Below are 25,252 nucleotides of genomic sequence, written 5' to 3' on the forward strand. Positions count from 1 at the left end.
ATTAAGAAAGACTTTGGGGTGTTTGCCCAGAAAGGGACTGGATTAACTGCAGCAGCTTATACCAGGAATCTTAAATGCTAAGGACCTGGTGACTCCACTTTGCAATTTTTGTAGTAACACCACTCAAAAATGCTTCCATGATGCCTACCATGCTTAGGACCCACATTACACCTAGTGGTAAAGACTTACTGGTTTACTAATGCCAAAATCACTGGCTAACGTTGTCAAGAAAGTCAAACTTATAATTTCTGAACATTTAAACAAAGTGGTAGATTACTGGAGTTTTTTAAACTTTCTAAACAGTTAACAGCATTATGTATAAACAATTTCGTTTAAAAGGACAAATTTAAATATTGACATTTCATTAAAAATACGTCATTTCCAGAAAATCTAGATTTAGAAAAAGATGCCATTTTAGGTTACCTATAAAGTGCAGAGAAAAAAGTTATGTTTATTAAGAATTTTTTTCCACAGAAGACAATAAAACATATTGAAGAAAAATATATAGTGCAAAAAATTTAAAAAGGAAAAACAATGCCTCCTGTAGTTTTATTTCACCATAGTTTAATTTATGGTTCACCTAAGGTGATTTAAGATAAAATTTTAGGAACTACAATTTTCTTCTTCACAGGCAAAGACTCATGAGTTTCTGTTCTCTGATTATGTGATCAGAGAACAAACCCAATTACAAAGATGGTGCAAAATCTAGGCTTCCCCTTCTGGCTCACCCTCAAATACCAACAACTACAAACAAAATTTCCAAGTATAATTTATAACCTTCAGGTAAGTATAAATTAGTTTTATCTAGGCTTTCATCATTTGGCTTCTTGTATAATCTATCTTGTAAGTAAGAAAGAAAATTAAAACTAAGAGGTATTTATATCACTTAATCATATACCAATATTTATTATGCAGATATCCCTAAAGTTATAAATTTATATAAATATTACAAAAACATCTCTTTTACTGTTTTGCATGGTGAGCTAAAGTAAAAACACATAGAAAGAGAAGAGATTTAACAGACAGGAACATGGAAAAGCCCCAAAAGCTTTAATTCAAAGTAGTTCAGTTCATTTCTTCCAAGCAGAGAAATTCACAGTATTTCTTCAGCCTTCAAATTCTAGACTATCAAATTGCCATAGTGCCCTGCAAAAACTAATACGTAAGCAAAATCACCAGCTGGTAACAACAAAATGGTTTTGGTTTTGATTAATTATATTCTACAGAAGCATTTTCACGACAGGAGAAATTTTGAGTTTCTAAGCCTTGTAACTCAAACCAGTATTATACTAGTAGGGTAAAGTTGACCCTATAATTCCTACATAACAAAAATAAAACAAAACCTTGAAACACTAAAGAACATGTGAAATATAACCTCTCCTTCAGCTAAAAACAAAACAAACTTGGAATCAGGTTAATAGGAACCATCTGAAATGAGAAATGAACAGTTCCATTACCTATCATAGATGAAAATTTCCTATCTCTCTTAGAAGAAAGACCATCACAAGTAAATTACTCTTTATAAAAGCAATGGTAGTTTTGCCCTTAAAAATGATTTGGAACATAAACTGCCAAAAGTCTGTCATAAAATTTAAAAGTATTTTTATGTTTACTATAAAGTCAAATTGGTATTTCTACCACAATTGAATCTTACATTTGCGTTAAGCTGAAAAACATAAAGAATATGGTCTCTAAAATATATTATTTCCAGTACTGAAACCAGAGATCACTTAAATTTTTTGACAACTGTAAACATATAGAGAACACAGTATAAATATCAAAAGTGTAATACAGGATACTTACATCATCATATATGAAACTCACAACCCCTTGTCGCAAGTGGTCTCTTCTCCTAAAGAAATCTTTAAACAAAAAAATTACTTTTTCTGTTATAATTTAAAATCTATAGTTTTAAATACTTGGTGTCCCCAGGTACTAAAAAATGAATAATTTTATACTCAAGTAAATCTTAAGTGATTTTATGTCCCAGGCAACTGAGATATGAAGAAAACTTTCCAAAACTGAGCTATAACAATTTTTCACTATTTATAATCCTACATTTTTAAAGCCTTAAAGCTCTGATTAGATTTAATAGTGAATAAAGGGGGAAAATACATAATACCATCAACTTGCTGAAGAAAGTGAGGGACACCATTCAAGAAAAAAGCTACATGATACTGTACCCATAAATGGTCCATACCTGTCAATGCTCGAAGCTTCACACAGCAAGCAACATAATCATCAAAGAAAATTCTGCCATTCTTGCTATAACGTTTAACAATAGCAGTTAATGTTTGAGGACTCAACCTATAACCTAGAAAAAGGGATTGCTAGATTAAAACTTCCAAAACTAAACATCAAAAGAACACAACGAACAATGCATTCTTGTTAATAAAGTCATAAAACAAATTAACATTCAAAATTCATTACATAAAAATATACATTAGAAACAAAACACATTCCAATTGAAATTGATCAAAGGTTTCATTACTAATAGTGAAGTGGTACATAATTCTCACAATTCTAGCTTTGTAAAAAAGCGATAGCTAGGAAAAAGAAAATAATTATCTTTTTGTGTTTTTAAAATATATTTTGATTTTGAAATAAGGTCTAGTGTATGTCACAGGTTTTTTTAATGCATCAATATTTCAACCCTGTAATTTTATAGTTCTTTAAAGAATATCAGAGCTCTGGGTGTTTCTGGGAGGACTGGAGGTAGCTGTCCAGTTTTCCCAGCACCACTTATTAAAGAGGCTGTCTTTTCTCCATTGTATGTTCTTGCCTCCTTTGTCATAAGTTAGGTGACCATATGTGTGTGGGTTTATCTCTGGGCTTTCTATCCTGTACCATTGAACTATATTTCTGTTTTTGTGCCAGTACCATACTGTCTTGATTACTGTAGCTTTGTAGTATAGTTTAAAGTCGGGGAGGCTGATTCCTCCAGCTCCATTTTTCTTTGTCAAGATTGCTTTCGCTATTCGGGGCCTTTTGTGTTTCCATACAAATTGTAAAATTTTTTGTTCTAATTCTGTGAAGAATGCCGTTGGTAATTTGATAGGAATTGCATTGAATCTGTAGATTGCTTTGGAATGGCAATCATCAAAAAATCTACAAACAATAAATGCTGGAGAGGGTGTGGTGAAAAGGGAACCCTCTTGCACTGTTGGTGGTAATGTAAATTGATACAGCCACTATGGAGAACAGTATGGAGATTCACTAAAAAACTAAAAATAGAACTACTACATGACCCAGCAATCCCACTACTATACCCTGAGAAAACCATAACTCAAAGGACACATGTACCCCAATATGCATTGCAGCACTATTTACAATAGTCAGGACGTGTAAACAACCTAAACGTCCAACGATAGATGACTGGATACAGAAAATGTGGTACATATACAATGGAATATTACTCAGCCATAAAAAGGAATGATACCCCAGTGTTCACTGCAGCACTATGTACAATAGCCATGTCATGTACGCAGCCTAATTGTCCATCAACAGATGAATGGATACAGAAAATGTGGTATATATATATATATATATATACAATGGAATATTACTCAGCCATAAAAGGGAATGAAATTGAGGGCTTCTCTGATGGTGCAGTGGTTAAGAATCTGCCTGCCAGTGCAGGGGACACAGGTTCGAGCCCTGGCCCAGGAAGATCTCACATGTCATAGAGCAACTAAGCCTGTGCACCACAACTACTGAGCCTGCGCTCTAGAGCCCACGAGCCACAACTACTGAAGCCCATATGCCTAGAGCCCGTGCTCCACAACAAGGGAAGCCACCACAATGAGAAGCTTGCACACTGCAATGAAGAGCACCCCCACTCGCTGCAACTAGAGAAAGCCCGTGCACAGCAACAAAGACCCAAGACAGCCATAAATAAATAAATAAATAAAACAAATCTATTAAAAAAAAGAAAATCAAAGCAAAGGTTATTAGTGATCTTTGCTATCATTCAAACCTATATTTCCCATTGACTATATTGCTTACAAGTGTCTTTTATAGTCAAAGAAAATTTGAGAATCAACATAGTTACTCAGAGGGGGGAGAAATAGGAAAATGTTATTCCATTTTGTCCTATAACCCTTATTCTGTTTCTTCACAGATTTTCATCTTAACCACAGTCTTCTTACTATTTCCTTGGTTCTTTATTGTCTAGCCCAGTGGACTCCAAAAGTTTTTGAATGTGTACTTCTATGAGTAAAAAGTTTTGGATCACTCACTCCCATTATATGTGTATTCATTTAGTTTTAAATTCTATACATGAATTACTATTTGATAATTTACATTTTAAAGTATATATAAAACTAAAATTTAAAAAGAATGGAATAAAAGTAATTAAAAATATAAATTAATATATTCCACTTGTTGCACCCCTAGAGATTGTCTTATGTATTTAATGAATGTGTACACTTTACTGTGAAGAATGCTGGCCTAGAATTATTGTCTTTATATATTAATGGATTAGTAGATTTAGACAAAAGACATTAATCCAGTCAAAGGGAAAAATAATAAAAACAAATGCAACAGAAGATAATTCTATGCGTAGCTATAATGAAATACAATCCAGGAAACTTGCTAAAAGTAAATGAAAGGTATAAATTAATAGAAGTCATATATGCAAACTAATGTAATTATATGCAAATAAGCCCTGAGCTTTCTATTAGAGAATTATGATCTGGATGTGGGACTGATAAAACTCGTAAGATTTTCCATAGCATTCTCAGCAAAAATAATTTGAATATCTTAAAATATATCTGAAGACCTTAAATTTGAAAAATACAGAATACCTCTTTGTTACACTCAACTGCCTATGTGAACTCTTCGGTGGTTTTCTTTTTTGCAATTGGTTATATTAATTTTCCAACACTGTGCTGAATTAAGAACCAAGTTTAATTCATTAGGAATTAAGACTCTATAGTTGAACTATACATGTTTATATGGCCAGGACTGTCCCTAAAATGACCATCTATTAAAACATCTATTGATACAACGAAACTAATCATGGCTTTGACTTTAAATTGGAATTTGAGGTAATTTGCACTTGGTTCAGATTTCTGAAAGTTAAATAAAATCTTTCAAAAAGTTCTGTTACAAAAGAATTTTGTTTAAAAATGAGTGTAAATAAAATCACGAAAGTAAATACAATTAAGAAAACTACTTAAAATTGCATTAACTGTAAACAAGTTAAACCCCATTTATATTATCACTTTTTGAAAGAAAATAGACTGAGAACCTCAGCTTATCAGAGATATGCTAAAAATAAATTTACAGTCTTTTAAGATATTCTAAAATGTAGACTTCCCATTTTGAGGTTTTCCGGTGTCTGCTGTGTGTTCTACACTACATAAAAAAAAGATGAAAAACCAAAAAAACAGGTTTTACTGCTAGAAAGCTAGACTATGTATGGAGACCTGTAATTGAGATAAGGCTTTGCTGTCAAATTAGAGATCTTACCAAGTTACAAAAGAATACAATATAAATGGTAAGTGAGTACAAACAATTAGAATAAATTTAAGTATACTCAACAAAGGAAATTCAGAAATTGTTTTATCAACCAGACTGTATGAAAGATCATCTTTGGAAAACTCAGAAATAAAATGGTTTTGTTAAAGGTCTTAAATCAGAATGTATCTATAACCTTGAAATCAAATTGGACAACAGCTGGTGAAATAATATACCCTTTTATTACTTAGCAAATTTAAACAATTAATATTCATCTGAACAAAGATGACCTGGATCGATTCTAAAGAATTTAATATTCTTACCCATAGCAGCAATGGCTTGATTCAATTCATGACGCTCTACTGTGCCACTTCCGTCTTTATCAACAGTTATGAAATTTTGCTTCCAGGCATTAAGAGCTGCCCAAAGTTCTTTGAATTCATTAAATCCCATTTTTCCTGTGTAATCTCTCTGATAGTTTTATTAACAAAAATAAGTTTTGATACCAAAGAATCTCCCCGGACCCAAAACTCCAAATAATTGACTAAAAACTTTTCAAGTTCACTTCTGCAAGAGTTAGCCAAATTTAGCATATAAATAGATTTCTGTGTAAAAATGGAAAAGAATGGAATTCAAACAGGATGTTACAAAGTATTGTTAAACTCTCTAGTTTACTATGATCATTTATATCTAACAATTGCCTTAATATTCTATATTCCAATATTTTCTATTTTTAGTCAAGGATACATCCAACATGGCAATCATAATTCTGCAGGTTTCCAAACTGAAGGCTATAAAACATATTTATTATTTGAATTAAATTCTGCCCGATTTTATTTATATAAAGTTACAACAATTTCTGTTTTCAAAACAAAACATTTACACATTGCCAAACATACACAATCATCCAATGAACAAACTTTGTTAGGCATGCATAGTAAAAAAAATAAAATAAAATAAAAGAGAGACTAAAATAAAAATTACTACCTTCATACTACTCACATCTAGTAAGGAGATTTGGGTAATTAAATAAGTAATTATAAAATACTGAAAATTAAACGAGTGAAAAGGAGGGCTTCAGTCTTCCTAACACAAATGCCAAGTCAGGTTTAAGTAGAAGTTGTCATATGCTGAGATCACAAAACTTGAAAGTGTTAGAGATTTGGTTAAAGCTTGGGGTATATGGGAAGGAGAGGCATATGCATATAATGACTTCAGAAAGCCAGATGAGGACCAGGTCATGAAAGTCTTGAATGCCACCCTAAAGTTTTAGACCAATGGAAGTTACTAAAGGATTTTAAGGAACAGAGGGGCAATTCTAAAATTTCCATTTCAGAAACAGTAATTGACAAAGAACATACTAGAGAGTAAAGTAAGATGGATCTGGATGTAGATAAACCATCTGGTAGTTTACTGCAATCAACCAAGTAAGAAAAAGATGAGCTTCAGAACTGAAAGCACTGTTTTTTTCTCAGGGGAGGGGAAAAGAAAAGAAGAAGAAATAAAGATAACAAGATAGTTTGCTATCTTAAAATCAGGGGTTATTAGAAATACACCTTCATATTTAAAGAACTATAACTGAGGACTCACTAGGCAGAACTTAATTTTTCTAAACCTTATCACAATTACATTCAACTAGCATGCTGATTTATCTCAAGACTAATTACACATAGTCCTGATAAAGGAGATATGTCAGTAGAGTCAAGTTTACAAAGTTCTTACTAGTAGCTCGTTAAAATAAATGAATGAATAAATAAAAATGCTTAAAATTATTTTACTTTATGCTATTTGATAAAATATTTTGAAATTTTTATAAAGAAAAAAACTATTTCAGCTAAATTTTAGACCCATTAAAGAAAATTATAAAACAATCCAAAAGTTAAAAGCACTTTCTTTGCATGTTTGGTGTCAATGTTAGAATAGGTGGTTACAGTATTTTCAGACTGACAATTCAACTGACAGTGAATAGCATTTACTATGAGCCAGGTAGTGTGTGTTTTTGATTTCACATAAACATGCCAAACCTATCCTAGCCCCAATTTTACAAATAAAGCAACTGTGGCCCAGAAAGATAAAGTTTCCCACGTTCACTAGCTAACAGGTGGAAGAGTCAGGATTGGAGCCCAGTGCTCCTTCATACGAAAACTACTCAGGCAAGGAGGGGGAGAAATCTCTGGAATGGCATTCCATCATGTTGTCAAGTAAATGACATCTGTTTTGCCTTAAAGTTAACATGGCACACATTCATTAAGTGGGAGAATCTGAATAGATGATAATAAATGACAAAAATTGAGTCATCAAATAAGCAGACCTTCAATCAATCTCAAAATAGGACCAAGTATATGTAAGATTAAATATCTGACGAAGAATGGAGGGAGAGAATTTTTAGGAAAGTTGACAGATTTTCCCTCTCTCCCCACACCCCATTAGAATGGACAGAATTAAGCTGAATTTCTAGAAGTTGTAATCCTTTAGAGAAAAAGAGAATGAGAGAGGAAACAAAGGAATAAAATTTTGCAAGTTGGAAAAGTAGGTGGACCTATGTTGACAACCTAGATCTGAGAAAGTGGCTTCCTGAACTTGCAATAAGACAACCTGAGAAGCAGCCTGGTTATCTTGGAGGAGACTCCAAACGTTTAAGAACTGGCAGTACTTCTGAAAATGGGTGTGAATGTAGAGACAAAAACTGAAGGACTGATTGAATGTCTATCTAAGGAGCCTTTAGAGCCCCAAATCCCCTCCTTGCTTCAGCTACGTGGATGGCTACCCTGTCTACTCCCACGCCAGTAGACATCTGGGGTTTTATCCTCTGGAGGGGACTGTGCACTGCAGGAAACCAGGCACAGCTGAGGACAGGGCTATCTACTAAAACAAGGAAATTCAATGACAATTTACAAAAGACTGAGAACCCTGATGAGTCCTCCCTCCTCCGCTCCAGACAGAAGATCAACTGGACAACCAGCCCCAAAGGAAATCCCGAAAGATCCTGATACCCAGTGTTGGAGGACACACTGCCCAGCCAAACCACCAGACTCTGAAGTCTACAGTCAACACCCAGCCTGGCTCTCAGGGCTTCTAACTGGCATTTTAGTTAAATATGAGCAAGCTAGGATCATCAGACACCTGAGAAAAGCACCTAACATGAAAGACAGCCAAACAAACAACCTGGAAAAAAAAACTGGAGGAAGCAGGTTATGTAGGAAGAAAAAAGCTTAAAAAAAAATACATTAACAATCTCAGAGAGATAAGGAAACACATCGCATTCATGAAAAAAGAACAAAGGCTCTTGGATTTTAAAAACGTGATAGGAGAAATGAAAGACACAATGGAAGGTTTCGAAAATAAAGTTGAGTGCTCGCTTCAGCAGCACATATACTAAAATTGGAACAACACAGAAAGTAGCATGGCCCTTGCACAAGGATGACACGCAAGTTTGTTCTGTGAAGCGTCCCATAGTTAAAAAAGAAAAAGAAAATAAAGTTGAGGAAATTTCCCCAAAAGTAGAGGAAAATAAGAGGTAGGAGAGAAAAGGTAAGAAAAGTGACCCAGTCCAAAGACACATTCCAGAAAGAGAAAATGGAGAAAACAGCGCTGAACTAATGCAAATGAGTCTCCAGATTAGGAGTGCCCACTGCATTCCCCACACAACCAGGCACAGCACTGTGACATTTCAGACTAGGGACAAAGAGAAGATCTCACAAGCCTCCACACAGTAATAACAAACGACATACAGGCAGGAAACAAAAAGATAAAGCAACAATGGAAGCTGGAAACAATGAAGCAATACCTTTAAAATTCTAAGTCAAAATGATTTGTAATCTGGAGTTCTATACCTGGCCAATCACTTAATTCTGAGAATAGAATGAAAGAATTTTCAGAGAAAGTCTCAAAAAATTTACCTCCCATGCACTTTTATTAAGAAGCTAATTCAATATATTTTATCGAATTTAAAATGACAACAAGGGATGGAATGAAGGGGAGATCCAACTCAAGAGAGAGAAGAAAGGGCTCCAGGAGTGCAAGCATGACAGCTATGCACAGAAAACGAAGCACAACAGAAAGCTCCTGGATGAAGATTAATTTCAGAAAAAGCAAAAAGTTACATTAAAAGAAAAATTAATCATATATTATTACAAGACTCAGGAAGAGCATTTAGATAGTAACAATAAGGCAAATACTGATTAGTGAGCTAATGAAAATTACTTAACAGCAGATGGATGAGGGAGCTCCTGTGTAGAGTACAGGGACACAGGTGAGAGGGTTACATCCTCATCACCCACCGCAGGACATAATAATTGATGATCATTAAAAGTGAAAATCCATAGTGATAAAGGCATGCTATTTTGAGATATGGAGGCAAATTTCAAAAGAATTAGCTGAAGAACTTTAAAGAGATTTTCTCTGCGAGTGGTTAACATTGGGGAGAGAGGAATGCATGCTGAACAGTATTTTCACAACAAGCTTTGCAGAATTATTTGGTTCTTTGAACTATGTGCATGTATATCTGTGATAAAAAATTTTTTTAATATTTTAAGTATGGAAACAAAAAAGTTAGAAAATGAATTTCCTAGTCCAATTTTAACAGAGGAAAAAAAAGATCTCACGAGAAAAAGTTCCACTAATTCCAGACTGTGTTAAACATTTCTGAAGTTCTTCAGCATCCACTTCACCATCCTGTTACAAAATAATTATAACCTGATTAATAAAATCAGCTGTATAAAAGCATACTAAAATGCTAACTAACTGTTCTAGGCCGATCAATAAATATGCAATCTTCAAAATACTACTCTATTATCAACTACAAAATTATAGAGATAATTATTGACAGCAAAGGCACATTAGAGAACATCGCACATGAATACTTTTTTCACAATCAAATTTTATTCTATTAAATTATTCAGGTATTTCAAATAAAAGTTATATTCTCTACTTCTGAAAAATAGCATAATCACTCTGTCCTATAACAGTGCAAAGTAGTACCTTGTGAGAATCATTATACCTGTACTTAAAATAGTTAGAAAAATGCCTAAAATGCGTTCAGAGAGGTCTCAAACACTTTCCTTTCATGCCCATTTTGAGAGGAGATTATTTCTAAAGGATACTGAATCTTTAACTGGGAAGAGAAAATATCTTTTTCCTCCACAGCATTAACCTCAGCAAAGTTTTAGAGTCCCCTCTGATTTTTTGTCCAAATATTCTTGTTTGACCTTCTTATGGGAAAAAAAAATTTTTTATCACAAACAAGTAACCACAATGGAAGTGAAACAGGTTGAATACTCTCATTATGTTTCAGTACCTCATCCTATTTTCTACAAAAATAAAGAGTAATTTACTTGGAAGCATCACATACACTGTCACAAATTCAAAACAACAGCTCTGAGAAAGGATTAAGGAGGCAAATTTAAAACATGTAATTTGTAAGAACCCAAGAAAAAAACAAAACTTTTACAAACTACTTCTAAGAAGTATTATAGACACTTCTAAGGAGTATTATAAACATTATCAGGCAAGTGAGAGACTAACCTTTAAATATAAGGAAGTTTAAGAAAACTCAGTAGTCACAGTAATGTTTTAATGCGATATTAAAAAAATTAACGCAAAAATTCTGTGAATAAATATCCAGTTTTTAAACAAAGGATCTGACCCTGTGCTTGCATCATTCACTTCATTTGTCTCTTGATATTGACCCTGTTTCGGTCTATCAAGCCTGTTAGATTTACCTGACGGTTTTACATTTTTAAGATATTAAAGTATGTATTGGTTTATTTATTGTATTTTAGTCTGCTTGTTTCTGGAAAATAAACCCAAGTATTTATTAGAACAACTTAACTCAAGGCAAAGGATTTTATATTTCAGTGAAGTCTGATTCTGGACACAATCTAGGTGGGGAAAATCACAAAACCACTAGGTACGGAAGGGTGACACAGGGAGAGGAAGGGAAACGTGGAAGGGGACAAAAGGTTAGGGGAGGGGTGAGGAGAATAAATAAACAAAAACTTCACTCACTGTAAGTTTAAGGAACCAATATTCCAGAGTATGTGGAAAAATCTAATGTTCAGAAAGACAGTCCACAAGAATGAACCGTTTCAGAACAAATTCATACAGGATGAAAGAATTTTATAGAGCAATCATTAAAACAAGTATGCTAAGAAAATGCAGAGAAATAAATGAACAGATACGTTCCATTTAGAAAGAATAAGAAATTCATCCATTTAACATATATCTATTGAACAACCTAACACGTTTAAGCACCATTAAATGGACTAAGTACCAAGCCGTGTCCAAAACAAATTCCTCGCCTTCATAGAGGTTACATTTTAGTGGTGGGAGAGAGGCGGTAAAGCAGAAATTACATCTGATGGTAGTAAGTGCTGAGGGAAAAAATACAGCAGAGTAAAGGTGCTAAGAAGGAGTGTTGTGGAGTACGGCGAGGAGGCCAATGGACATAGATGGTAAAGCAGAGCCTTTTGGTAAAGCAGGCAAATTTTGAGAGAGATTTGAAGAAAGTGAAGGAGCGAGCTATGCAGACATCTGAGGGAGAGTGCTCTAGGCCCGAGTTGTCCAAAACAGAAGCCACTAGCCCTACATTCCACCGAGCACTTAAATGTGCCTAGTCTGAACAGAGATGTTCTGTTAGTGTAAAATACACACCAGATTTCCAAGACTTAGTAACCACGACATAGAGTAAAATATCTTATTAATAAGTTTTACATGATTACATGTTGAAATGTTAATCTTTTTTGATACACTGGGTTAGATAAAATATTCTATTAAAATTAATTTCACCTATTTCTTTTTACTCCTTAAAATGCATTACTTGGAGGCTTGAGAACTACACATGTGGCTTGCGTTTGGGTAGAATGTAGATAATTCCTTTGGTTCTTCACTAAACTGTAGTCATTTCTGACAGTTTGTAGCCATATTCATTTACTATTTCAAAAGGTTGAAACTATTACAATTTCTCATTCAAGTATGGATTAAATTTAAAAATCTAAAACCTAATTAACGAATGAAATTCTATTTTGCATGCGTTTTTATAGAATTTTGGAGTTTTTCTAATAACCTGAATAGCTTTGCTGAAAGTTATTTACCACTATCAGAAAGCATTATCCTGGTACACTACTTCATACTCGTATTTCATACATTTTATAAAAACATGTTATCTGAATTAACTAACAAGCAGTGTCTTCCTAAATTATAAGGAGAAAATCCAAGTGATCATTTTGGATCTCTTTACAGGCAGTTTGAGCTGAGGATTGTGATCAGCTATCTAAACCCTCAACTAAATTACCTATCATTAGGGGTAGAAAACTGCATTTTCTAATTAAATATTAAGAGCTTTAGATAGATAATTAACAAAAAATCAATTGCCCTTGGTTAGGTTAACTGATAGGCAGCAAGATTTTGAAATGATATTCAAGTTCAAGTCCTATTTGTTAGGCTAATCAATCTTAATCTCTACTTACTCATCTATAATAAAAGAGCACATCCATCTGACCTACCTCACAGAGCTGCTGTGCGGAAAAATGCAAGCAGTGTGCACATTGAAGTTAAAGTTGTTGGTATTATCAAGATACTTCTGTGTGTATACGTGTGTGTGCCTGTGTGTATTTATGAACGTACTAACCAGAATTTCCCTGAATCAATTGATGATTGAATCATTACTGTTAGGAAAACATCCTCCTATAAAAAGGGACACTGCAGAAACTTTTAATTGGACATTTCTCAGAGTATCTTTAATTATGAGGCCTATCAAAAAAGAATATAGCTGCAGAGGTGAGTTTGGTAACTAGGTTCTAGGATCATAATGTATAAATCTGATACTACACTTGAACCCTTAAGGCCAGACAAAATTCATCATATAAGAGAACTGTCTAAATATTTGGATGAAAAATTGAAAATGAGATCGTTTATGCATCCATTCAATGACTAATATAATCCTAGTGCCTCCTGGGTAAGAGACAATATGACAAGGCCCACGTCCTTATGGAATTTAATTATTCAAAAGCACAAGACTGAAAAATTTAAGGAAAGTATCAAATAGTACAATCATAGCAAATTATTGTTGACAACTGTTACAATGAAATAGTTCTTAAGTCAAAAAAAGTCTCTAAATATATATGTCTGGTTCTTACGTTTTAAGTTGTAATTTTATAAAATGGATTTATTATATAGTCAGCTATAGATAACATACTTATTCCCAGTATTATACTTAAGAGTTCCTTGCAGATAAGAGTGGCATAATGCAACAGTTAGGATTGCATTTAACTACAAAACAATTAGAAAATGTTATAAAAGGGGCTTAAACAAATCAATATTTATTGTTTTTATACAAGAAGTCTGGGGCTATGCAGAACAAGACTCTGTGGCAACTTAATGCGGCCATCAATCTCTTTCCATGTTTCCACATTCCCCATCCATAGGCCTTTATCTCAAGCTTGTTGCCTCAAGATCACAATGTGGCTGCAGCACCTCCATACTGCAAGTCCCCTTTCCAGGCAGTAGGATGAAGGCAGAGAAAGGGCCAACACTAGTTCCAGGAAAGCGTTCCTCATTTGGAAAAGGAAAGCATCCCAAAGAAATTACACCTACATCTCAATGGCCAGTCTTATGGCACATGGTTACCTTTATAGAAAGGTGTCTGAGATGGTATTAGGGCTTTCCAACCGCTACCACACGTGAAAAGGGAAAAGGAGGTTTTGAATGGAATTCGGGTAGCCAAAACAAAGTGTCTGCCACATGTAATAATTCTGTGCATATCCTCTATTTCTAGAAAGGCATATGGGACCTAGTGAACATTTAAGTGATTGAATAATGAATGGAAAATGTTATCAAACTTCTATGAAATTCTATGCACTCAATAAATCATTCTTGACCACTATAAAAGAAAAGAGACATGGACTGTGACTGAGACCCAAGTATGAATCTCTGTCTCTGCTCATTAGTCTGGTATTTGTCCCTTCGTTCTGCCTTGTTTCCTTTATCTTTTCCTGATTTGCTTTACCATCATCAAGCCTCTCCCGGAAACATCCATAATTTACAAGTCTCCTTTGTGATACTCTGCCCCAGCTTCCTCAAGGAGATTTACATACAGATCTCTTTTTCCCAGATCCTATCTGGCTCAGTCTCCACGCACCACCCTGGTTACTCCTAACGTGTCAGACATCAAACTAACAGACTTTTTAATGAGATAATTATGACTACCCTCATCTCTGATCTCAAGAAGAAAATGAGTCTAGATAAGTTTAAAATGCAAGTTTCATATACATTTAAAATGACACACTAAATAAAAGAGCTGACATTTGTTTTAAGTTGCAATCAGTTTTTAAAACTGATATTTGTGCTATATATTTAGGATTTTACCTGGTCAGCAACAGCAGTGAAGTATGTCCACATGGGGTCTCCCGCTGAGGAATAACTGTCCGGATAAGCTGGGTATGCAGGGTATCCACCAGGGAGCACAGCTGGCCCTGTTCCTGGCATTGGCTGTCCCATTTGCATCTGATTGCTAAAATTTCCAAGCTACAAGAGTGAAAAAGGAGAAGGTTATTAATACAAATATTACCCATTATCCACTGAAGTTGGTTTAAAAGAAAATACTTATGAGAAGTCCATTGAAAAGCAAAACTCGAGTTACTGAAAGCTCCCAAATTATCACAAAAGCTGTTAGCTACAAACTGCGAGATGCCCTGTATTACTTAATTCAGCTCATCAACAAATGTTATCCAACATGTTTTAAAGTGTTAAAGAAAAAAGTCTCTAGCCTCTAAGAATGAGGCACACTTTAAAAAAGTAAAAAATACAAGAAGCAAAAAGTAAAAAATACAAGAAAATTTCACCTAGAGTAAAACTAAGAAGTAGTATACCTAAAGACACATACATAGAATACATGGTAAATACAATACAACAGAGCTGTGAATGAATCATGGGAAGATGCATAGGGCTGAAACATCCCCTCCACTAGAAAATATTTATTGTTTAAAAAGCAAGATATCAATGAACAGAACAATAAAGTGATAATTCCAACAATAGTCCTCTTCAAAACTGATAAGAATAAGAACAACAACAACGAGAATACCAACAATAATAATACTCAGCTAATGTTTATTGAGAGCTTTTTATATTGCGGTACTGTTCTAACTACTTTCCATCTACCATGTGATTTGATTTCCCAACAACTCAGTGAGATATGAAAGTACTATCCTTTTTTCAGTTGAGGATGTGAAACTTCAAGAGGTTTCCTGAATTAGTTAAGGTCAAATGGCTAGTAAGAAGTAGATCATGATTCAAATATAAAGCTGACCCCAGAGACTACATACTGTTTGTTTCCTGCTATGGCTCTGGTTACTGTCTTCTTTTCACTTTGGAACTTGGTATACATTTTTTTATATCTTAGAGAGATATTTTGCTCACTATTTTTAATGAGTCTGGAGGAGGAATAAGTATCAAGATTGTTCATTATTCCATTTGGAACAAAAATCTTGATCTGCATCTTTGAAGAATAAGCAGAGATTGATGGGCAAAAAGAGAAAAGAATTCTAAGAGGGGGAAAAAGGCAAAAGGTAGGAGCCTTTAGTGGCAGTTTGAAAAGCTGCAGCATGGGATATGTATGGTAAAGGCAAAAGGTATGCAGAAAGTATGGGAGCTCCAGGAAATGTGTTCAAGGATCAAAAACTAGATTATGAAGCAATGAAGTATAAGAAAGGGAACAATAAACATTAAAACAATATAATGAATTTGAAAAAAAAGTAACTGTTTAAAAGTTATTCTTTGAAAAGAGACAGACTGTCAAAGGACAGGCCAGTTTCTGGAATAAAAAAGAGAAGTGTATATAACCACAAAGAGAATTCAAATTAAAAAATACATATTAACAAATGCTTATGAACACCTCTTTACCAATACATTTGAAAATGTAGGGGCTTCCCTCGTGGCGCAGTGGTTAAGAATCCGCCTGGCAATGCAAGGGCCATGGGTTCGAGCCCTGGTCCGGGAAGATCCCACATGCCGCAGAGCAACTAAGCCCGTGTGTCACAACTACTGAGCCTGCACTCTAGAGTCTGTGAGCCACGAGCCACAACTACTGAAGCTCGCGTGCCTAGAGCCCATGCTCCACAACAAGAGAAGCCACCGCAGTGAGAAGCCCACGCACGCAATGAAGAGTAGCCCCGGCTCTCCCCAACTAGAGAAAGCCCGCGCGCAGCAATGAAGACCCAACACAGCCAAAAATAAAATAAATAAATAAAATAAAGTTTAAAAATTAAAAAAAAAATGTAAATGAAATGGGCCTTCTAAAAGTATCTAAAGTCTATAAATTACAAATATTGATCCAAGGAAAAAAAACCTCCTATTTCTAATAAGGGTAACTAGGATAAGATCAATCTTCACACACACAAAAAAAATTTTCATAAAATATTATTTTTTAATATTAAAGGAAAAAGGTAAAATTTCCTCACTCATACGGGGAAACTTCCAGGCCAATACTGGGGGACAAGTCTAGACCCAGAGGTAAAAGGATTAGCAAAATTCCCAAAGCAGCTTTTGCTCTGAGGCAAAAAACAAACGCCTAGACTTTGGTTCCAAGGCCTCCAAGGACGTGGAGGGCAATCAAGGCCTGGGGCATATCCAAGAAATTAAGGCTTACTGGAGACCCTCACACCTTAAGCTTCACAGAAGGAAAACTGAAAAAACTTTTTTCTAGGAAGAGAGGCCAAACTAAATATAAGCCTATTAGCAAAAAGCTCATGTTGAGGTGGTGCCAGGAGACTGGCTATAGACCCTCTACTGTGGCATCTCCATGTGTGCCTGGAGGGTTCAGCATACTTGTTTTTTAATCAAAGTCAAGCAAGCAGTATTATATGAAGAACCTGGCCTTAGGAATAACCTTCTATCTACCTTTCCTTCCTGTCTCGCAATATTAACTTCTCCAAAATCCAAAAATGTCAGAGCCTGGTGGAGGCCAGATTAAAGATGGTTGCAAATTCTTTGCAACCTTTCCCCTGCAAAGGCAAAGACTTTCTCTACTCCCTTGAATCTGGGCTGGGCCTGTTTCAGCTTTATCTGGTAGAAACTGCACCACATGCATTCCAGGCTTAAGACTTTAAGAGGACAGGCAGCTTTAGTTTCTCTCTTAGAACATGGCCAGCATGAAGAAGCTCAAGACCCATGTGGAAGGGCCCACATGGAGGGAAACTCAGACCCCTAGCCTACAAAGTAAACCCTGAAAAGTAGTTTATAATAAATTCATATTTCAAGTTGTCTTCCCAATAGTTTCAAATGAATCAAAACTGATCATTAGGTCATCATTGTCATGACCTGGTAATGCGACTGAAGAAAACCTTGGACTTGTGTCAGCAATGTCATTTTCATGTAGTTTTGCACACTTCTGAATCTTTAGTATTATCTTTGATCCCTAGTTTTGTCCCAGAAATTTTCAACTACTTGTCCATTTTGTGAGGGTTACTTTGGTTAAACTAGATCATATAATCTGTAACCCTGGAGAATTCTGCACATATAAACTGTGTAATAAGTCACAACAGGCTGCATAGAACTCCACTTCATACCTCAGGATACCAGCTGTACCTTATGTCAGTGTTCTTCAAACATTTGCTTCCCTATCCCTAAAACAATGTTGAAAAGTTATATACTTTTCCCCACAGTTTATGTTGACATTTGACGTTCTTAAGTCAAATGTATTAGGCATTAAGCAATGCCTAATACACTGTAAATCTTGACATTCACAAATGATGTCTTACATCACTCTTTGGAAAGTATCCGTTGCTATCTACATACTATAATGACCTGATACTTGCTCCTACCCATTTTTTTTTTTTTTTAAGAGAAATGAAAAGGCTCTTCTGGAACATTCAGAAATTTTACCTTTTTCCTTTTATTCTTGGAACTTATTTTTTATTCTATTTCTTCCTCATCTGTATAAGCTTTCTATGCTTAAAATATCATTATGCTTGAAAATACTGATCACACTATAACACTTACCTAAAATAAAAATATGTATGTAAACTGAAATTTTAAATTTTGTTTTATTTCCTGTTACCATAATGGATACTACAGTCACAACTCCCAACTCCCAAAAGTGATGCAGGATAAACAGTTACGTAAGAAAGTATAATCTTCTCCACCTCCCCACTCCCCCATCCCCGCCCCAAAAGTCTAGAAGAACACTGTCCTTGGTAGAATAGTAAACATTAGGAGACATTTAGCATACCTTAATTTATTCATAAGCAACATAGAGAACAGAAAAGAAGTGGTCAAAAAATTCAGGAAAAGGATGTCTAGCAAAACCGGGGAGGAGGGGGTTAGGAGGATTGGACGGAGGGCGGACCACAAAAGATTACTGGAACAAGAAAAAGGATGCTTTGTTCCTCCATTCCAGGGAAGAAATTTCTAAAAACACTCCACACCCTTGGCTCCACAAGGACTCGTCTAAGGGTTCCTCAGGGACCAGAACACCTGCGGCTCCCCGCTCGGCCCCAGCCCCGGTTTCCTACACGGCGCGAAGTCCCGGCGCCGCCGAGTACCAGAGGCGGGCGAAGTTAGCAGGGACCGACCGAAGGCGGATCCGGCACGTTGGCACCGCCCGCCGGAGCGCCACACCCCGCGGAGGCAGAGGCCGCGCCGAAGCGGCCAGGACTCACCCCTCCTCCGTATCGCGGGTAGGCCATGACAGTCTTGCGAACGTCAACCGTCACCCTCCGAGTCAGCGTCCGCCAGGCTGGGAGAAAAGCGGAGGTACAGCTGCAGGTGAAGGTGAGGTTGCGGGACTCGCCGGCCGCGCCGTTCACTTCCTCGAGACCAACCCCCCCGGCGTCCAGCTCTGCCCTACTCAGCTAGGATTGGCTGGGACCGGCCCTTCGGAGCCTATAGTACCTAAGCCCGCCCCTCCCCCGAGGCTAGTCCCATCCATCTCGTCTCTGATTGGCTTCACGCGGCCAGCCTTTTCCTACTCCTCTTTTATTGACTCGCTCGGGTCTTGCGCTCTCTCCTCGCTAAACCGAGAACCCTTTGCAACAGTAACTTCCACCCTCTTTGGAAAGGCTCTGTAGGTCGGTTTCTTTTCTCCTTAGAAACCCAGACCAGCAAGTGCATGACTTCTTTTAACCTCCACTCTTTTGAAGCTGGGCTACCGAATACATATCTATGAATTTCAAAACTTGAAGAGTTACTTAAATCTATTTTTCCGTAGCGTTGATGTCACATCATCAAAACTATGAAACCTTGACCTCTACTCCAAAGGTAGTGCTTCTGAGCTAAAACTCTCTTGACACCAAGTTTTACCAAAAGGTTATTATAGTTTGTTAGATAAATGGTGACCAGAAGTTGCCAGATTTAGCAAATAAAAATACAGGATGTCCAGTTAAATTTTTTTTTTTTTTTTTTTTTTTGCGCGGTACGCGGGCCTCTCACTGCTGTGGCCTCTCCCGCCGCGGAGCACAGGCTCCGGACGCGCAGGCCCAGCGGCCATGGCTCACGCACCCGGAAACTCCGCGGCATGTGGGATCCTCCCGGATCGGGGCACGAACCCGTGTTCCCTGCATCGGCAGGCGGACTCTCAACCACTGCGCCACCAGGGAAGCCCTAGTTAAATTTTATTCTAAAAAAAAAAATGAAATTTTTAAAATATGAGTATGTCCCAAACATTGCATGGATCATACACTTACACCAAAAAAATTATTCGCTGTTTACACGCTGATAATATACAAGGCATCCTATATATTATCTGGCAACCCGACAAATGACTCAACATTTGGGCAAACTCTTTAAGTTGTGCCTCCTAATTATATCTGTAAGGTCGGATCTTAACAAACGGCACCGCGAAGCAGAGGAAAGCTTCAAGTGAGCTTTATTAGGGAGCGCTCGCGGGCGAGGTTCACTGGTCCGAGAGAAAGGGGCCAGAGAAGTCGCACCCGGGCGAGGGTTGGGCAAGATTTTATAGGGGAAGAAGGGAAAGGGGTGTGGTGAATCTGGGAGGGTGCAGGGTATTCCTTATTTGGTGGTCTTTTTGGGTATCCTGGGGGACCGTTAGTCCCGCCCCTCGAAAGGCGGGAAGGCTGGGCTGGGTTCAAAGTCCCCAGGTCAGTTCCTGGAACTGGGTGGTCCGGAATGTCTTCAGGGCAGTTTCTGGAACTGGGTGGTCCGGAGAACTTCGGTCTGATGCAACCTGTGAATCTGATTGTGTTCCCCTGCCTCGGGCCAGTTGGCCTTACAATATCCACCGAGGAACAGCTTGGTTTTTAATCACTCGGTGCAAAGTTAAACGCTCAATTACTTTGATTTATTAAGTAATAGTCATTGACAGTTCTGCTTTTCTCTGGAGCTCAAATGAATTTTGTAGCTCCAGCTTGAAAAGGACAGGACACACACAGTGACCGGACAGCTGTAGACTTATTTTAAAAACAAACAAAAAGACCATAATGATATTATTTTGAGTTATCTCTGAAGAATAAGACAACTACTAAAATGTTTCTTAAAAATAAGGATGTGGAAGAAAGTGTCATCTATTAGCAGAGGAAATCAACCTTGCAAAGCTGAGTAACTGTTGGTCAGTTACATTACAGAGGAGGAACCTGTTGAACTTTGTGAAACCTAATTTTCTCAGGAAGAGATAGAAAGGAAGATTGCTAAGGTACAAGCCACTCTTGACAAAATGTGCATTGGTTCCCCTAACACAATAAGAAATACTTTAGCCAGTGAGGTTAAATTATTGGCATAAATAAATAAAGGGGGATGGTAAAACCTATTTGATAAGAGGAAAGAACATTTGACTCATTAAAGCATCAAGTGATAAAGCATTACAAAGCAAAACAAATCATTGCGAAGTTTTATTCTAATTGATTAACTGCGTATTCAAAGAAATACTCAGAGAGGATCAAGTGTTTTACATTTACAATCTTAGTCTAAATCTCTGGTCAGAATTTTTGTGCCTCTTCTTTTCATCATACTAGCCTTACCGATGCATTACATTTTTTTCAAAACTCCATGGGTTCCTTGCATTTCTACACATGTGGTTTCAAGATAGGGATTGTATTTTCCTCAAGGGCAGAGAGAAGATTTGCTGCAAGATAGCAAAGCTAATTTCTCCTTCCAGGGCAAAGTTTGCTTAGGTTTGCTAGCAGGACTTTCCTAAGCTTAGAGTTCCTTCATGCTGATTCAAACCCACTGCTTCTGCATCACCCACCTAGGAGCTCCATTTCACTCAGTGGAACTTGGGAGCAAAAGGAATGCATGAGAACCTGAAGCTCATGCTGCCTGTGCTGTAAGTAACAAAGTTCTTTGTCTCTGACAGAGGAATCTCATGCCTTCTGTCAACTTCTATGAAATTGTGGCAGGCTACTTGTTAGCTTGCAAGTAGGATAAAATATCTGATCCTTTGAAGTTCTAGGCAATGTGTCTCTTTCTTAGAGAAAGAACTACGCAGGGAAGTTCCTACTGAAGGGTAGCAGAATATGCCACCCCAAAATATGCCACTTTGGCATAAGGATTATTTTAAACTGAAGGCAACTGAGAAGAAACAGATACAAGAAAAGCTCTCTACTCGCCAATTGCCTAACAACAGGACCAAAGGGTCCCTCTTCCCCTCTCTACCAAGGACAGAAATGAATACTCTGAGACAAGTTTAGTCCCTTATCAATAAAGAAGGCAGGGACTTAAATCTGCATAACAAATCTTATGTTTGTTTATCTTTCTTTTCCTGGTAACCTCCCCGTAGCTAGTTTCCCCACACCTTTCTTTTCTCTTTAGCTGAAGATGGTATTTAAGCTGAAGTTCTAAGACACCTCTGAGAATTATTCATTTTTCTCTGGGTATCTCCTATGCATACATGAGGATTCGTGTTAATAAACCTCTGGGCTTTTTTTTCTCTTGTTCATCTGTTTTTTGTCGTAGAGATCTCAGCCAAGAACTCAGAAGGGTAAAGGGAAATTGATTTTACCTCCCATACACTATCATGTGAGATACAGAAAGGATTTTCTACACTATAGTCTGCTGTACCTCTGTCTCTAAACCTAGTATTTCATATTATAAATTTTCTAGTATAGGAACTTACAATAAGTCAATAAAGAGTATTTTTTTAAAGTAACTGTATGATCAGGCCACCCAAGATGGCTGTTCTCTTGGTCTCTGTACATCCCCTGCTTGACCAGGCCTGCTTCACCTACACCCTACTCACCTGACTAACCTCCCCACATACTTGCCCCAGGCCTTAGCTAATCGCTGTTACTTTAGCCACAGTGATAGCTTATCAAAGGGGCAGTGAGAGGCGTGCTCCTCTGCTGGTTTTCCTGGTAACCAATGAGCCAACCTGATGTCAATTCCCCCTATAATTGGTAACCCACTGTCCCCGGAGCAAAGACTGCCCCATGTCCTCCCACTGTCCCCCACACATGGAGGGGTGTCGCTCCAGGACCTTGCTTCAGATGTCTAAGCTCCCCCATCCAATAAACCACTGATGTCTCTGTTGCTGACTCCGGGCCCTTTCTTCCGTCTTGAAACTGGTTAAGTACAGGGCTTGCAGGGCTGCGTAGTGCAGCCCAACGGTAATAGTAATGAAAATTTGCTCCATGATTCAGTGAGCACTGTATGAACAATATCACCTTATGAAAATGTAATGTATAAAAAACAATTTTAGGGGCGGAATCAAGATGGCATATTAGGAGGATGTGGAATTCACGTCTCCTCACAACTAGGGCACCTACCAGGCACCGGTGAGGGACCACGGACACCTAAGGGGATGGGAGGAACCCCCAGCGACCGGGTAGGACATGGGGCATGGGGGGAGTGAAGGGGGAGGAGAAGTGGAGGCGGGACGGGACAGGCGCCCCTGAGGGGCGGCTGGGGGAGGGGAAGGGATCCCACGCCCGAAGGGGGAAATTGGGGAACCACTGGGAGGGCAGAGGATCAAAAGGGAGCGTGGCGAGCTTTCCCCTGCCCACTCGGACCCCCAGGAACCTGTTGAGATCCGGGGCCTGATCCTCTGCCCACCTAGGCTCCCTCCAGCTGTGCAGGTCCTGAGGGAGGGAACGGGGAGCAAAAATAAAGGTCGGACCTCCGGGACCCCTGAGGGGAAGCTGGGGGAGGGGAGGAGTTCCTACACCCAGTGGGACTCACCCACGGTTAGGGGTCCAGCAGCGACGGGGGAGACACTGGGGGAGACGGTACGGCAGGTCGTAAGGAACAGAAGGGAACGGGGCCAGTGCTTTCCCTGTCCACTCAGGCATGGGGAAGCCTGTTGGGCTCCCGGGCCTAATCCTCTGCCCTCGGAGCCTCCCTCCTGCTGTGCAGAACCCAAGCCCCGCCCCTACACCCCCACCCAGGGCCCCACCTCTACACTCGGAGACCCCCTCCAATGAGCTGGGCTTACATCCCACCCACACACCCTCACTCAGGGCCCTACCTGCAAACTCCAGAACTCCACCCTCTAGATGCCCTCATTTCAATGTGCTGCCTCTACCTTCTTCAGCAGGTCCTAACAGAGGCCCCGCCCCACGCTCAAACGTCAACTCCCCACCCGCAAAGGTCCCACCCCAGCCTAAACCCCACCCCTGCCTGAGTTCCACCCCACCCCACCCCCACCCCCAAACCCCTACCCCCGGCTAAACTCCGCACCCATTGCCAAGGCTTTTTCTTTATTTTTTTTTCCTTTACTTTTTCCTCTTTTAGACTGGGGCTCTGTTTTACCTTGTTGATTCATTGTTGTTGATTCTTTTATATTCTTATTTTTCCTAATAAATCTTTTATTTTTCTAATTTTATTTTATTCTTTATACTTTGTTAGTGATCTCTCCTTTTGGCTTGTTGCCCCCTCCCCCCCCCCCCCAACCTTTTTCCTTGTGGCAGTCGTTTCAATTATACTTTTATTTTTCCTAATATATTTTCTATCTTTCTAATTTTATTTTGTTTTTTATTCTTTGATATTGTACTCCTCCTTTTTTTCTTTCTTTCTTTCTTCCTTTTTTTTTTTTTTTTTCACTGTGCCATGAAGCTTGTGGGATCTTGGTTCCCAGGCCGGAGGTCGGGCCCAAGCTCCTGTGCTGGGAGCTCCAAGTCCAAACCACTGGACTAACAGAGAACCTCAGACCCCAGGGAATATCAATCAGAGTGAGGCCTCCAAGAGGTCCTCATCTCAGCACCAAGACCCAGCTCTATCCAACTGCCTGCAAATTCCAGTGCTGGACATCTCAGGTCAAACAACCACCCATAAAAAATAAAAAAAGACAAAAAAAATGTTACAGATGATGGAGCAAGGTAAAAGCTTACAAGATCAAATAAATGTAGATGAGATAGGCAACCTACCTGAAAAAGAATTCAGAGAAATGATAGTAAATCATTTTACTATCAAATCCAAAATATTGGAAACAGAATGGAGAAAATACAAGAAACATTTAACAAGGATCTAGAAGAACTAAAGAGCACACAAGCAGTTATGAACAACACAATTGCTGAAATTAAAAATACTCGAGAAGGAATCAATAGCAGAATAACTGAGGTAGAAGAACGGATAAGTGACCTGGAAGATAAAATAGTGGAAATAACTACTGCAGAGCAGAATAAAGAAAAAAAGAATGAAAAGCACTGAGGACAGTCTCAGACACCTCTGGGAAAACATTAAATGCAGCAACAATCAAATTATAGGGGTCCCAGAAGGAGAAGAAAAAAGGAAAGGGTCTGAGAAAATATTTGAAAACATTATAGTCAAAAACTTCCCTAATATGGGAAGTAAAATAGTGAACAAGTCCAGGAAGCACGGAGAGTACCATACAGAATAAACCCAAAGTCAAACA

At 37.9% G+C, this 25,252-nt stretch overlaps 1 protein-coding gene and 1 non-coding gene across 3 annotated transcripts; one reads left to right on the forward strand and one right to left on the reverse strand.

Annotated features, from left to right (window-relative positions):
- Nucleotides 1-479: 479 nt before the first annotated feature.
- GCA (grancalcin) lies at nucleotides 480-19,253 on the reverse strand. Of its 2 annotated transcripts, XM_029225465.1 has the most exons (8): nucleotides 19,113-19,253; nucleotides 14,824-14,982; nucleotides 10,065-10,134; nucleotides 6,208-6,251; nucleotides 5,784-5,931; nucleotides 2,201-2,314; nucleotides 1,804-1,862; nucleotides 480-1,155 (listed from the first exon to the last, which is right to left on the reverse strand). In XM_029225465.1, the coding sequence occupies exons 1-8, from the start codon at nucleotides 19,137-19,139 to the stop codon at nucleotides 1,129-1,131; spliced, it is 648 nt and encodes a 215-aa protein (XP_029081298.1). In that variant the 5' UTR covers nucleotides 19,140-19,253; the 3' UTR covers nucleotides 480-1,128. The 2 variants fall into 2 exon arrangements, with proteins under 2 accessions (XP_029081298.1, XP_029081297.1); XM_029225464.1 differs by lacking the exons at nucleotides 480-1,155; nucleotides 1,804-1,862 and having other exon boundaries at nucleotides 2,055-2,314.
- On the forward strand, nucleotides 8,812-8,920 carry LOC114897401. The gene has a single exon (XR_003794118.1). It is a non-coding gene; the product is annotated as a U6 spliceosomal RNA (small nuclear RNA).
- Nucleotides 19,254-25,252: the final 5,999 nt, after the last annotated feature.

Source organism: Monodon monoceros, unplaced genomic scaffold, assembly GCF_005190385.1.
Source record: "Monodon monoceros isolate NGI ecotype Baffin Bay Population unplaced genomic scaffold, NGI_Narwhal_1 Super_Scaffold_16, whole genome shotgun sequence".
In the NCBI taxonomy this organism is placed as follows: Eukaryota; Metazoa; Chordata; class Mammalia; order Artiodactyla; family Monodontidae; genus Monodon; species Monodon monoceros.